General features: G+C 38.2%; 1 protein-coding gene across 1 annotated transcript in view; it reads right to left on the reverse strand.

The window, feature by feature from the left end:
- Window positions 1-15,971, reverse strand: part of RAD18 (RAD18 E3 ubiquitin protein ligase) — a 165,182-nt gene that overhangs the window by 29,622 nt on the left and 119,589 nt on the right. The window contains exon 12 of the mRNA XM_042454697.1: window positions 4,087-4,149. Within this exon, the coding sequence (XP_042310631.1) occupies window positions 4,087-4,149 (63 nt within the window). The remainder of the gene's footprint in view (window positions 1-4,086; window positions 4,150-15,971) is intronic.

The following is a 15,971-nucleotide window of genomic DNA, read 5'->3' on the forward strand; positions in this document are numbered from 1 at the left end:
AGAGAAATAACAATGGCACACAACACAAGGAATAAAACCACTCATACAGTCAGACTCCATTTTCCTGTTAACATTTCCCTTGAATATGTTAGAGAACAAGGAACAATTGCTGTAGTACATGAAACAGAAACTTTTCAAATATCCATTTTCTGCATGCTATTTTTAAAATTTAATCTGATTTTACTTCAAGGAAACATTCCCACACTTTGAAATATCTATCAAAAAGATCTGGCTTTCCCGCTCAGTAATGCTGTACCCTTTGCAACAACTGTGTCAAGCACAAAAGAGAAATGACACAGCTTCAAGAGATGTAGTAAAACATCTACTTAAAACAAAGGGAAACCTGTAGTGCTCATAAAGCCATCATTGTGTGATCTCAGCAGCTTATGGAAAAAATGGAAAAAATACTTCAAACCTCTAAATCATATCTAAAACAAGCCAATTATACACTTGTGCTAGCAGCATATCCTTTTATGTGTGTCTGAGGTCAAACACTGTAACATGGAAGCCCAGGGCAGAGGACTATTTGCTTATCCAAAGATGAAAAATTCTGGAAAGCAATGTTTTGATGCCAGGATTATACACTACACACTATGTTAAATGCACATTCTGCAGCTAAACTTTTCACATATGCGCTGAAGCAAGCACACAAGATCCCAGTTGTGAGAGAGCTCTTCACAGGTGAACAGAGAATAGATACTGAGAAAAGTGGGAAATATATCAAAAGAAAGGTTTGACTGTCCAACTCTCAGGTGATGCCAGATGGAGATAAAGATATGGATGGGATCAAAATAGAGATTCAGTCATTTTAGAAGAGGGGGATTAGTGAAGGGTTAAGTTGAGGGGAAAGCTGTCAAATTGATATTACACAGGTTTAGACACTGGAATAAATACAGGGCCAGCTTATATGCTTGATGTTTGAACATTTTGTTATGAAATAAATCTCTGCTCTTGTTTCATTTTACAGCTGTGCCTGAGATTTATTTCTTTAAGGGTTTATAAAGGAAGACAGATTTACAATTACATCCCTGAATCTAAACAAAATCACATTTGCATCTCCAGTTTTATATTCAACTTAGAGTCTAGTTACTGAGCCCAGGGAATGGTTTAAAGGCTGTGTGGGACAAGGGGAGTGATGGGAGATCAAGGATTGGTGTCTAAGTGAGCAAGCTGGAGAAGGGCTATACTACAGACACCAATGGAAATCTCTCTTCCTCTTTAGACTTCAAGTGTTAAGCAACAATTTTAGGAAACCTCCCATTACACTGGTCCTCCATTACACGTTTCAGGTAGTATGTCATTTAACCTTTACTTTTGGCTGATAAGAACTCAACAGCCTCATATTATATTATCTGTGGAAAGGGAGGATCCACATTCAAGTACAACAGAACTTGTGGTGAAACATCCTGCATTTTCTCTAACACAATATCCATATACAGCTAAGCCTTCCACTTTGAAAAACCAGGTGTTCAGCAAGTTACTAAGAGCGAGATTTCATTACCAATTATATACTCTGTTGATCTATGATGAAGTAGTCATGAGATTCAATTACCATCCCTCCCTGATTTAGTCACTGGCACCTGGTTTCTTTCAGATAAAGTAGTTGACTCTGAAATTTTGATACAAAATCAGTGTAGATCATCATGATATTGCAAATGTTTTCTGGTTGCTAGCAACAGGTCTATTATAAGAGTCTTAAATTTAATATACATCTTTATTATTTATAGCATCCTCTATGTACCTGAAGCCCTACAAGAACAGGTATGAAGCCACCCTTCAATGAACAATTTCCTATCTAAAATAGATACAAAACAACAACAAAGATGGGGAGGAATGAAAAAATGGAGAGGCACATTTAATGATCCATTACAGCCCACAGACACTAATTATATAGAGAAAATAGTTTTAAAAAAAAGTTGATGGAGTCAAATCTAACAGAATTGTAATGTATAACGTCCCAGTCCAATCTATTTGGCTCGAGGTGTGAATTCTATAACTTTAAAACTTCAAACTTAATTACTTGCTACCCAAGTCCTTACCTAATACGCCGAAAGGGATCTATGGTATATAATCACTCTCCCCCTTTTTAAATCTCAGGAATCTCAGCAGCAGTGTCTCAGAGATCTGTCTTTGGTTTTCTAGCCTAACAAAACTTACGGCATCCACTTTTTTTTTCATCCTAGGAAGCTCTTTATTTGGAACTACATCTTGAAATTAGCCACTAGAATTTGAATGACAACAGCAGTGACAACCAACAATGTGGAAACCAATACCACAGTGGTCCTAATAAGTTATGACAAGCTCCTTTCTCCTTCTAGGAAGCCCCCCCCCCTTTTTTTTCTTTGTATTTTGACCTGAAATTGACCACTTGAGCTTGGATGACAACCAAAAGCACCTGTCAAATTTCGAGGTATCAACTATAATTTCCTCAGACATTATGGTCAGCCTCTATTTTTTTCTTCTAGGAAGCTCACATTTGTAATTTCAACTTGAACTCAACACTGCAACTTGGCAAAAACACTCCATCAAATGTTGAGGTATGTACATTGAGGGCAATATCCCAAAGAGCTATGATTGCCACAGACAAGCAAATATTCTATACACACAATGGTGGTTTTATTTCATTCTCAACTAGAAACCTGTTTGTTTTTTTCTTATGCTATTTGTTCCCAGGGAAAAAACAAAAAGAAATGCAATAGGAAGCAATCACAACCTAATATTTGGCATTTAGGACAGAGGTGGAAAAAGAAAGCCCGGTGACCACATGCAGTTTACTAAGGTTAGGTTTGCAGCTGTAACTGCATGTTTTGGGAGGAGAGGGGAATTGCTTCTCTAGATGACTGTAGGAGTGGTCATCAAACTTTGGACCTCTTGTACAATGTAATCTTTTAAATTTAGCTTTTTTTCAAAAGCAGTAGTGATCATTCTTGGCTTTTTTTCCCCTTGTGAGTTGTGGAGTGTTGCATTTTTGGCAGTTTGGAAGGCTCTAGAAGAGAAAAGTGGTCCTTAGACCTGCCCACCTTGTCTACTCCTGATTTGTGATAATTGGGAAAATAATCTAAGTTCATTCAAATGCTTCAAAGATCACTGCTATTTCTCTGTCACTGATACTATCAAAATTTATCATATCTGTCATCTGCACCACCATGCCTGTCAATTCTTATCTGAAACATTTAAGTTGCATCCATTCCCTAAGCTTAAACCAAACTCTTTTCATAATACACTTTATGAAACAGTTTATAAGATATTTATTAAGACTTACCACAGGCATGAATGAAGTGGACCTACAAATACTATTCAACTAAAACTCCCATCACCCCACATCACTAGCTATGATGGCTAGGGTTGATTGAAACTACAGCCCAACATCAGCTAGAGGGGCACATGTTCCTGTCACCTAGGGATTGAGTCAAGAGGACTGAGCAGTTGTTCTTCGTGTCGTATTAGATAGAAATCAACAAAGAGCTCTAAGACAGGTATGAGGTCCATCAGGGATGGGGGTCCCTTGCCACCACAGAATTAGTGACTATAATTCAAAGTAAAACAACTCAGTACTCTTACAATGATTATTTTCACACCAAAATTAGTACATAATAAAGATAGCACACTGGTTTTATATTTTGTTACAGACAGAAGTAATAGTGCAATGCACAATGCTATAATAATAATAATAATAATAATAATAATAATAATAATCTTGAGGAATGCCTTAAGGAAAAATAAGGGAAAAGATGCTTATGATGCTTTTTATTATTATTTTTAAAGCATTTAAACCTTCCCCCAAAACCTGTCCTCGACTTATACATGAGGTTGACTTATAGTTGAGTATATACGGTAATTCACATGTATTCCCCCCCCCCCCATTCTTAACGTTAAAGAAATATAGAACTATCTAGTCAGATAGAAAGGTGATAAACTGGTAGACAAACCCATATGATGACCTCCACTAACACCTCTCTGGCCCAAGCCACAATATTTGACATTTTTCATATTATAATAGCTGTGCTTCCTCCTAGTTGAGTAACAAAAATGAATCAGTGACAATGTTCGTGAGATGGAAAACCATTACCTTTGTACTACACTTACATATTCAATGAGCCTGAACACATCCCAGCGATTTCCAAATCTCTTATGATGTCTGAACTTGAGCTGAAAGGTAAAATACTACTTGTTAAAAATTGTCAGTCATTCCAAGGCCCAACAAACAAACAAACAAAACCCCAAAACTCCAGGCAGAAAGGAACAGTCAGTTGAAAGCAACAATTTAATTATGAGTTTATAGACTATTACAACATGGATTTCATAGCAGCAGAAACAGGGTGGCAATCCAGGTGAGAGGAAGAAATCACTGCCAGTTTCTTCCTGGTCAGATTCAGAAACATATCATTCACACTTTGCATGCAAACCAGAGTACTGTGGAGTGCTGGACTATGACTGGGCAGAACCATGTTCAAATCCCCATTCACCCAAGTGATGCCTGGGTTATTTTGAACAAGTTCCTCCTTCTAAATCTAACCTACCTCACAGACATAAAATTGTGAAACCTTGTATGTGAGGGAGAAACAACTTGAAAGCTCTGTAGTTCAGGAGGGAGAGGAAATGACTAGTCACAAAGTATTGCCTTGCAGAAGTATTCACCCCTTTTGATTTTCCCACATTTTATTGTATTATAACCTGGAATTGAAATGGATTCAATTTTACCATTTGATGCACACAAGATACACCCCTCTGTGAAGCTGCAATACACACACACACACACACACAGAGAGAGAGAGAGAGAGAGAGGGGCACAAAAGTGAAATAAACAAAATCAAACATATTTATGACAGCCTATGGCTCTAAGAAAAGCTATTCAATCCGTGGTATCAAATGAAATGGATTCTAGGGCAAAATATGTACAATGATATATGTGTTAAAATATTTAAAGCAAGGATGGAAAACTTACTATGGACTTATGGTGGGGGATGTCAGAATTTGCTGCTGTCCATTAGATAGTAATAGTAGCTGACAGAAGAAAAAGAAAAATAAAGCTAGGAAGACTGGAAGGAAAGAGGAAGAACAAGAAGGATGAAGCGATTCTATTTCGCTATAGAGTATATAAAGATTGGAACAACGTTCTAGTTTATTTAAAAAAAGAATGGGATACTTTAATTATGTAATGTCAAATCGTTTACTTTATGATAGTAATAACCCAGATGGATAAGAAATGTTGAAATGCATGCAAAATAGCTGATGTAAAGGAAATAGAAAAACTCTACAGAAGGAGGGTAAGATACATAGATAGTTGTGTACAACTGCATGCAGAGAAAATAACCAGAAAACCTATAAGTACTAGAAGTAATATAGGTAGTAATTATGTAAGTATAATGAAAAAAGGAAAAAGAATTTATTAGTAAAATCAGAAGCACTTTGTTTTAAAAAAATACAATATACTTTGAGCTATAGAGAGAAGGAAATTATGTTAATGTTATGAAGAATGTGTGACTGGGAACATAATGTTTATTTTATTGTTGTAAATTTGAATAAACATTTATTTATAAAAAGAAGGTTGAAGTGAGAAGAATAGAGAAAGGATGATAAGTGAGAAGCAGAGGTTTTTCCAAAAGAATTTACCATTTATTTTTTGAAAAAACGGCACCCTTGTGGTGGCAGTAGCACAACAAAGCAACACAGTAGGGGCCACAAAAACAGCCTTGCCTGTGTATTCTTCAACTCTGATTTAAGGCAACTTGCTGCAAAATCTATTTCGTTAAAGTCATTTCTGAAGTTCAAAGGAGCCATATCATGTCTTTTAAAAATAAGAAATATGTTCAGTATATAATTGGGGAAATAAAAAATGGTACAAGCCAAGCTAGGAATGAATTCAAATTAATTAATGAAGTGTCTAGTTGCACCATGAGAATATTAACAGTACTTCAGTGCTGTACATAATACCATTGTTTACATCTTCACCATATACAAACAGCCTCTGATAACAAAGCTTTCAATTAAGAAGGATTTATGGTTTGGTTTATGTTTCACATATCCAAAACATATAGCTGGAAAGTAGTGCATTTCATTAATTCTTTTTCTTGATGTACAGCCAATTCCATGCCACTTTAAACGACACTTGTCCCATCAACATTCTGTCCTCTATCATGCAAGATGAAGAACTCTGAAATTATTCAGTGTAATACTTCATCTTGGTGCACTTTACTTTGTTTCTGTAGATGAGAATGTTGAGAATAGATAAAGTAATCTGTGTGGACAGGCATCATTTTAAAATTACAGAAGCAATTCAAAGAGTAGAGGGTAGGAATAAGCTAACACTATACAGTCTGCCCTTCTTATACATGGATTTTTTATACACTTATTTTTTTATACAGGGATTCAAGCATCCATGGCTTGAAAATGTTCAAAAAAAGTATAAATTTCAAATATCAAACCTTGATTTTCCATTTTTTATAAGGGACACTATTTTGCTACGTCATTATATTTAATGGGACTTGAGCATCCACAGATTTTGTTATCCATGGGGGATCTTGGAACCCAAACCCAGCGTATAACAAGGGTCCACTGTAATATGGTGGGATTTCTGCCCTTTAATATGTTTCATGTTTCAGTAAAGACAAAATTGTAAAACTTGCTATTTATTTATTTTATTCATAAAACCCACATCAGTGTGTTGTATCTACTGTATATAGAAAAATCCATACAATCAGGAAATAGCCTAGAAATAACTATATTTGCATGCTGAGGTAACACTCCATTGAAGACAAGTTAGGCATACCTCCGTTAACTAAGCCTCTGACAAAGAAGTTCCTTTTTAGAAAGACCTTTTATGCCTGTCCAGCCTCCCTTCTTTGTCATCTTCTATCTAGCTGGAAGGGATTTAGCATCATCATCCCTGGGAGCATGATGAAGGATGCTGGTGGTGGAAAAACCCAGTAAACATTACAATGAAGCCTAAGTGGGGAAAAGTACAATTCTACTCCAGCCAAATCTACAGTAGCTGTCTGAACCTGCCTACAATAGACAAGGTAAACAACAGCTCCTTTCAGAATCCCTTACTAAGCATGCATGAAATGCAAAAGGGGCTATGCCTGCCTTACCATCTTTCCCCTGTGTGTGTTTTGAGGTTGTTTGTTTGTTTGCTTAAGATCACAGATCTGTAGGTTTGACAACCAAAATGGACATCATAAGAAAGGTGCAGGCTGGTGAAAGAAAAAATTGCCCAGGATGCTTTTGGAAGAAGCTTTTCAAATGGTCACTAGGTTGAAAATATTTTTGTTTACTTATTCCAAGTACCCTCCAAGAGTACTTGGAGGACTGCCTTTCTCCATACAATCCGCCCCGCAAATTCAGGTCTGCCGGGAAGCAATTACTAAGAGTTCCAGAAGTGAGATATTCCATCACTAATCAGAGGGCCTTCTCCATCTCGGCCCCTAGGCTCTGGAACTCGCTTCCCGGCGAGCTTCGCTCGGCTACCTCACTGGACCAATTTAAAAAGGGGTTAAAAACACACCTGTTCCAGCAGGCATACCCCTAATGCCCCCGAAGTACTCCCCTCTCCCCTCTCAGTAGCACTGTAGTGCTAGCTGGTGCTATTTGTCTTGTATTGTGTACTTGTGATTTTATTTTGATGCTTTATTGTGTATAATGCTGTTGTTGCATTTTAACATGTTGTTACCCGCCTTGATCACTGGAAAGGCGGGCTACAAATAAAATTTTATTTATTATTATTATTCAAGGCTTATTTGACATGGATGTTTCATTTCACAAGGGCATATTGTAATTTTTTAATATAAACTTTGCTGAAACATACTGAACTGCTCTTCTTCTTCTTTTTTTTCCAGTATAGGAACCAATCCCAGTTCCTTTCACATTATTTCTGCTTCTGATATAGACATTTCTGTTAAAGAGATAAAGCCCAGAAAAAGATATACTTGGTTAACCAATATACCTATGAAGGCTGTTAGGTTCATCATAAATTATCCCTTTATATATTTATTAGCAAAATCGCTACTGCCATCTCTTAAAATCATGAACTTCTAAGAAGACATATATCCCATAAATCCACCTATTTTTCTGTGTTCACCACTCAGCCAACATTTCTGTCCTTCCATATGGGAATTACTCAGAATCACTGTTCTATAGGGGAGGAGGTGTCAAGGACAAAGGTAGAAAAATATTTGGCAAAAACACCCTCCAAATGCTCCTGGATCACTGCTCTCATTGAGTGCTTCACTGAAGGAACATAGGAAATAGCAGAGTTACTATCAGAGAATACCAGCTTCCTCATGTTTCAACCTCATTGGGCAAATGGCTGGGAGACAACAGTAGCAGACATCTAGCTGATCTTCCTCAGTCCTCTAGTTGTTCTTGTCTGATGGAATACAAGACTGTGTATGACACACAGCTTATCCTTCACTCTCTAACCTGCTGCCCTGACATGTAGCAAAGGCCTCCATACTATTGCCAGTACTAAGGATGAACTCCCAATCCACTCAGCTTTTTGTACAAGGAATGGAGGTAAGAAGCTTCATGTCCTTTGCCTCAGACAACAAAATGTCTTGCACTAGCTCTGTGTCTCAATAGTAAGTCAGTACCATTGATGTGTTCTAACACTTCAGAGCATTAAATGAGTAATCCTTAAGAAACGAAGTGAAAATCAATACCTGAGAGCTCCATTCCACGCTGAGGGCAAAATGTGAAAAGGGAGCAATAAGAATAGCAGGGGATGAATCCAACATGCAAGAAAGCCACATGGGAGAGAAAACTACAAACAGCAGGAGCTGATTTCAAGTCATTTATTGGGATTCAGAACTCAAGAGCTTGCTCAAAAGGAAAAGTTAGCTGGACATCCTTTTCAAAGATAGGCTCTCTGGCAATGCATTTGAATCAAGTACCTGGTAACCAAAAAAACCACACAATTTTTAAGGTCAAGATTGGTCTATGCTATCAAAAGGAATGCAGAATATATTGTAATATAGAGGAAAAATGTCCATTGACATGAAGAGCAGCAATGGAAGAATTTTGGAGTAATATTTTCTAGTTGTATTCCAAGGGGAATTTTCATGTTAGTTTTGGACGTGTATAAAATCACCAGGAGACAAATTAATTTTTGTATTGCATGAAGTGACTTGTGAATTGTGCCTGGTGAGTACATCTGTCCTTTCTAGCTGCAACTTCACAAGCTGATACTGAATGTCACATCAAACATGAATTTATCTTGGTCCAATTAATGCCAGCTCCTTCAATGTAAGAGCACTTTCAAATACATACCCACTGTGAAATACTGAATGTAATCTTGCTACATTAAAATGCAGGACAAGAACCAAATTTTGAGGTCTCATGAATCAGTCTTTATGAGGAATATTTTGAGGCAAGTAAATGATGCATGATAAAACACCTTTCACACTGCATTACTTATAAAAAAAATAAGTTTGCAATCTATTTACACTCCTTATTTGGCTGTTGGACTACCAAGGAATAGCAGGCACTATATCAGAGGAAGAAAAGGCCAAACTACCTCTGAGCAGTCTTTGTCTAAAAAACCCCCATGAAAGTAATAGGGTCATAATAAATTGACAAGCCACTTGAAGGCACACATACACACACAGTAGCTTGCAGGAAACCACAATGCAAATCTAGTATTGGTGATCTCATACCAACTCAGGGTGCAGACAGGGAACTGTTCTGGTAGAAACGCCTCAGCCATTGTCATTGCTACAGCTGTCTGACTGTAAGCTCTCTGTTGATTCCACTCTTCAACCTATTGGAAAAAATTATTCCCCAGAAATTCCTGGCTGGAGCTGGAAACTGAGAACAACTGAAGTTATCAGGGTCTATCCAGGTGTTCTGTAGAATGTTGGTGGAAGAGTCAGAATGCCTTGCCCCCCCACCAAAAAAAAAATCAGAAATATAAAATGGCAGGCACGAGCTTTCAAGCAAACACTTCAAATGAAATGCTTCTCCACCTAAACTCCCCAAAAGCTTTGGAACACAAATATAATTATGCATTTGCTTAAAGAAAGTAGTGTACTGTGACTTTTCATCTAGACGGTGAAAAGGAGCAAAGTGCATATCTCCACTCTTGCTGAACTGCAACTCCTATCAATCCTGGTCAGCCTAGCCAATGACAAGAAATGCTGGGAATTGTAGTCCAACAACACCTGGATGGTGAACTCTAGTGAAGAACTGTCCATAATTTTTACAAAGTGGATCAGTCCACAAGCCATTAGCTGCCAGTCCTTGAAGAACTTGCAGGAAAGGAAGAAACAAATGTATCCAACTGGCACAAATATGGTACTGATATTGGGCACACTCGGGTGAAAAAGACTGGTCCTCCACATCAAATAACTTAAGAAAAACTGGTATAATATATATTATAGGATTACTGTATTCGGAGAGACCTGGTATTCAAAAAGACCAGAAGTGGCACCACAGAGGAGACAGGATAGGGGATCAGTGCTTCTTTTAGGTTCTTTTGGGATGGACTAAGCTTTCATAATTTGACACAGAGAAGGTGATGGTTCCTTTTTTGAGAAGAGTCCTTTTTTTAGAAGAGTTAAAGTACATTAATTACATTAAACCTGTAGGTAAGTCGACACAGGTTTTTGTGGTCATATTTTTGGACTGACCCTGGATTCATCTCTCTCTTCCCTAAATCTCGGGGATTCTGCTGATTCAGCAATGTCTTTATTTAACTCCACTCTCTCCTCGACTCTTGACCATTTTGCCCCTGTCTCTGTACGCACTTCTTCCTCTAAGACTAGGCCTCAGCCCTGGCTTACCCCCATCATTAAGTTTCTCCAGTCCTGCTCTAGAGTGGCCAAACGTCTTTGGAGAAAGTCCAAACAGTGGGCTGATTTTATCCATTTCAAATTTGTTCTTTCTTCCTTCTCACGCGCCCTCTCTATGGCTAAACAGAATTATTACAAATCATTGATCTCTGCCAATGAGAGGTGCCCGCAGTGATTGTTCTCCACCTTCAACACTTTGCTTAAACCTCCCTCTCCTCCTGTCTCTTCATCAATCTCTCCTAATGACTTTGCTAATTATTTCATCTCTAAGATTACCACTATTCGCTCTGAGATAGTCCCCCCTGATTCTTCTTCTGCTCTTAATCTTCTATCGCCCTCGCCTAACAAATCTTCTGTGTTTCCTCCTGCCTCTTTGGATGAACTCTCTACACTTCTGAACTCTTCCAAACCTGCAACCTGTTCTCTTGATCCAATTCCTACTCGTCTTCTAATTTCCATAGCTCCCTCTTTTCTGCCCTCGCTTCTCCATATCTTCAATCTCTCTCTCTCTCTACAGGCTCCTTCCCTTCGGACTTCAAACATGCTCTCATTTCCCCAATTCTGAAAAAACCTTCTCTTGACCCCTCCTCTTTGTCTAGCTATTGTCCAATTTCTCTTCTTCCCTCTCTTTCTAAGGTTTTGGAACGGGTTGTTTATTCGCACTGTCTTGAGTTTCTTGAAGCCAACTCCATCCTCGATCCCTTTCAGTCTGGTTTCCGCCCAAGGCATTCTACAGAGACAGCTCTCACTAAGATCTCGAATGACCTTTTACAGGCCAAGGCTAATGGCCTTTACTCTGTTCTCATCCTTCTCGATTTGTCTGCAGCCTTTGACACCATTGATCACTGTCTTCTAATTGACATACTCTCTGACCTTGGGTTCTCAGACTCTGTTCTTGACTGGTTTAGATCTTATTTGTCAGACAGATCTTTTGCAGTGGTTGCAGGAGGTCAGACTTCTTCTCCTGTTCCCTTATCTGTTGGAGTTCCCCAGGGCTCTGTTCTGGGTCCCCTTCTGTTTTCTCTCTACACACTGTCCTTAGGAAAACTCATTAGCTCTTTTGGTTTTCCTACCATCTGTATGCCGATGACACCCAGTTATATCTTTCCACCCCTGACCTTTCTCCAAGGCTTGAACAGCAAGTTTCATCTTGTCTCACAGCTGTCTCACAGTGGATGCGCCATCGGCGTTTGAAGCTCAACATGTCCAAGACGGAGCTTCTTGTCTTTCCCCCTAAGCCCACCCTTCAACACTCCTTTTCTGTCACTGTGGACAACATTTCTGTTCAACCAGGCCAGCAAGCCCACAGTCTTGGTTTTATCTTTGATTCTTCTCTGTCGTGTATCCCTCAGATCCAGACCACAGCCAGGGCTTGTAGATGCTTTTTGTACAAAATTGCCAAGGGCAGGGAACCATCTAATTAAAAAGATTGTATGTACAGCGCTGTGTAAATTTACAGCGCTTCATAAATAAAGGTTAATAATAATAATAATAATAATAATAATAATAATAATAATTCTAGACTTATAAAAACATGAACATATACATAAGTGAAAAGTTCTTCTAACAAATCCCCTATTTCTTTCTCTCTTGGTTTCTCCCTCTCCTCTCTCCTGACCTTTCCATTCTGCTTTCTACTCACATCCTTCCTCTTCCTCCTTCACCCCACACTCTTTTAACAGTTAAAATAACATGGATCTATAGAGGATTGGGCTTGTTAGATACTTGATCACTAAAAGTGCAGATGCCACAAACTATATTTGGAACCCCTGGCTCCTGCATGGAAAATGTATTGTTTACTACTAATCCTGGCAGAACACACTTCTTGACAAGAAGCAGGGATGCAGTGATTCAGTTGTGCTGAATTTCTTTATTTATATCCCATCTTTCTCCCATCCTCTGCATATGTGCAGAAATCCTCAAAAAAGAAATTAATTAAGTATTCTCCACTCTTAATCCACTACCTAGCTTTATAGCTATCTACATATTGCTGTACTAAGCAGTCAAAGTGGGAGGAAAGTTCAGGCTGGAGAAAGGAAGCTTTAAAAGGGGCCACTGACTAAATGTGCTTTTCGCTCTAGTTCAACAGTAACAACCTCCATGCCACATTCTGTAAATTCCATGATCTGGCCCAAAACCAACCTTTTAAATCAACATTAATTAATGATCACCACTGCCCTACCAATCTCTCTGACAAGGTGAGATAAATGTCTGCCCTGGATATTTCCATTAGACTTTTCAAGAAAAGGCACGCAGATGTTTATGGTGCAGCAGCAGCTAGACAACACTGTACCAGATTCTACTCTTGAGGCAAATGCAGCAACTTGTTTGCAATAATTCAAACAGTCTCAAAGAGGGGACAGACAGCCTATAGAGCAGAACTAAGGAAGTCTAATAAAGGTTGTAGATCAACTCTGTCACATGAAATTGAGGCTAAGCTCAGAACAGAACAGAATCAGGGTAAAGTAAGGCTTGCAACATAGTCATTCCAGCAAGACATGCTTGAACAGTAATGAGATTATTTCTTATTTTATATTATTTTGGCCAGGATGTCTGAAGGATCATATTCTGCCATGTAAGCTGAATGTGAAGCCTTTTCAGTCTTTCTTTCACTCCCATCACCCTCAAGGGAAGGTATGGTGAAAACCTGACTTCCTCAGTGGCTGCTTCCAGGCTGTAGAACTCCTTTCCATGGGAGACCAGACTGGTTCCCCTTCTGTTTTCTCTGCCACCAGACAAAGATCTTTTTATTCTGGTGGGGTTTTGACTGGCTGCTCAGGAAGAGTTTTTTTTTCTTGGTGGGTACTGCATTGCACATATTATTGTGCTTTTTAGTTGCTTTTAATTCAGACATCTTCAAATATGTGTCCTTAATTCTGTCATCTTTCATATAGCTCTTCTGTGTATCCATCATCTTTTATTCCTTCCCAGTCTTGAAGTGTGTTATTTTTATTGTCATAGAGTGTCCCAGTCCTTGGTTTGAACTTTCCTTTGGTTTCCCTGATCTTGTGGAATATGTCTCTTGTTCTCCCCTTTTTGTTGTTTTCTTCTATTTCTGTGCACTGCTCATTGAAGTAGTTTTCTTTATCTTTAAGCACTAGCCATTGTACTGTTGCACTCATGGTTTTTAGCTTGTTCCTATCTCCTTTTTGTATTGCTTCTATTCTTTCCTTTAAAGTGTCTGTCTGCATTCTTATTTTATTATGTCCTTGGCTTCAGACCAAAGCTCTTCTGGATATGCCAGCTCATTTAAAAGTAATAGGCTGGTTATACTGGGTGGATAACAGCAAATATTTCCAGGTGCCTTGTTCAGATGCATGCATCTCCAAGCTGTTGGTTATAAATTTAATATGAACAAGGACACTCCCAGAACTCTTTGTTTCTGACCATCCTTCAATTAAGAACTTCCAAGAAAGATTCCAATATGAACAAGCTGAACAAAAACTAGCTCATCCCTGAACATACTGTATGACTGTACTGCCAGATAAACTGTGATTATTCTATTTACCCTGTTTAACTTACTCTTTCTGCCTCTAGTTTTCACATTTCCATACCCTTCCAAAGATGGAGAAATAATTAAATGAGAATTAAATTACCTGCAACTAGTTACTTATTTGCAACAATTGAATAGCAAGGTTACTTTTCAAAAGTCATATAACAAGTGAGAATGCTATACTCTAGATACTCTCTAAAGCGTATTTTTAGAAACATTTTGGCAGGATTTAATTTCAACATATGCCACTCTCTCTTAAACAATCCAAACAATGTTTGAAGGCTGAATGATTCAATACAGTTTTTTTATTTGCATTTTATGTGAGTAGATCATTATTCCTCAGATTAAAAGACACATTAAATAGAAAAGCATACAGTACCCAATAAAATATCTAAATATTTAAAAGATTCAGTTATGCATTAAATATAGTTAACATGTTCTATTATAGATGACCTAGTAAGAACTGCCAATTTAAAAAAAAAAACATAGCTACTTGTTCTGTAGATAGCCAGCATCTGTCATGGTTTGAGCACTGAACTCCACTCTGGAGACCAGGGTTCAAATCTTTGCTCAGCCATGGAAATTCACTGGGTGACTTTAGGCAAATCACACTCTCTCAGCTTCAGAAGGATGAAAAGTCAAACCTGCTCTCACCAAATGATGCTCAGAAAACCCCAGATACGGTTGCCATAAGTCAGAAATGTCTTGAAGGCATGCAACAACTTGGTCTGGAAACATTTTGTTGGAATCTTTGAGCAAAAATAAAAGACTGAGGGAAGCAGACTGGAAAAATCTGCATAACTGGGAAATATTAAGCCTTTGCTAGCTCCTTGCTAATAACCACAATAAAAGAATACATGTAAGATAGATTCAACTTCAATATTGTTACAGAGGGTGTATCAATTGTTTAATGGAGTTTTATTGTATCTTTCAACTAATACATTAGAAAGAAGAGCACTGAACCTTGCCAAGGAGAAAGCCTCCTTTTGGGGGGGATAAGTTAACCAATCTGGATAGGGCATTCCTTCTTTATAAAGAAGGCATGGTGGACCCAGTGAGTGGAGAGAACAAGGTCTATGTGCTGCTCCTTGACGATCTTGAAGGTCAATATCCTAAAGTCTCTGTTTGACCATAGATTTGGCATCATCAAGATCCACAAACAGCAGGTAGGTAGGTAGGATGGGGATAATCCTACAGGGGTAAATTCATGTACTACAGCTTTTGTTCAAGGTAATTCAAAGGAATCTAGATTGTCTTTGACACCAGAGAGTTGGGAATGAGTATTATACAGCAGGAAAGCCAAAAATGAAGGCTGAACAAACAGCATACAGTACATGTTATTGGGGTGAGGATGCAACTGGTGCTTTGCAGGTATGTTGGTCTATGAATCCACCCATTTGCCAAATGCAAAATTCACAAAAGCAACTTAAAATTCCCAAAACTCTAATTTTGAAGATGCCAGTAACGAATTGTGCCACTATCTAGTCACAGTGTCAACCAATTTTTTCATCAATCCTTTGCTTTTTAACCCTAACAGCTAATATAACAGCAACATACTGTATATTGTTTAATATACCCACACCCACCTGTAACGTAAAGAGATTAAATTGTTGAGCCCACTGATGTTAACTGAAAAATGTAAAGCCCTTTCTACCAACGTACCAATGCCATTAAATCCAATGTGGCTATATGTA

This window comes from Sceloporus undulatus, chromosome 2 (assembly GCF_019175285.1).
Source record: "Sceloporus undulatus isolate JIND9_A2432 ecotype Alabama chromosome 2, SceUnd_v1.1, whole genome shotgun sequence".
NCBI classification, from domain to species: Eukaryota; Metazoa; Chordata; class Lepidosauria; order Squamata; family Phrynosomatidae; genus Sceloporus; species Sceloporus undulatus.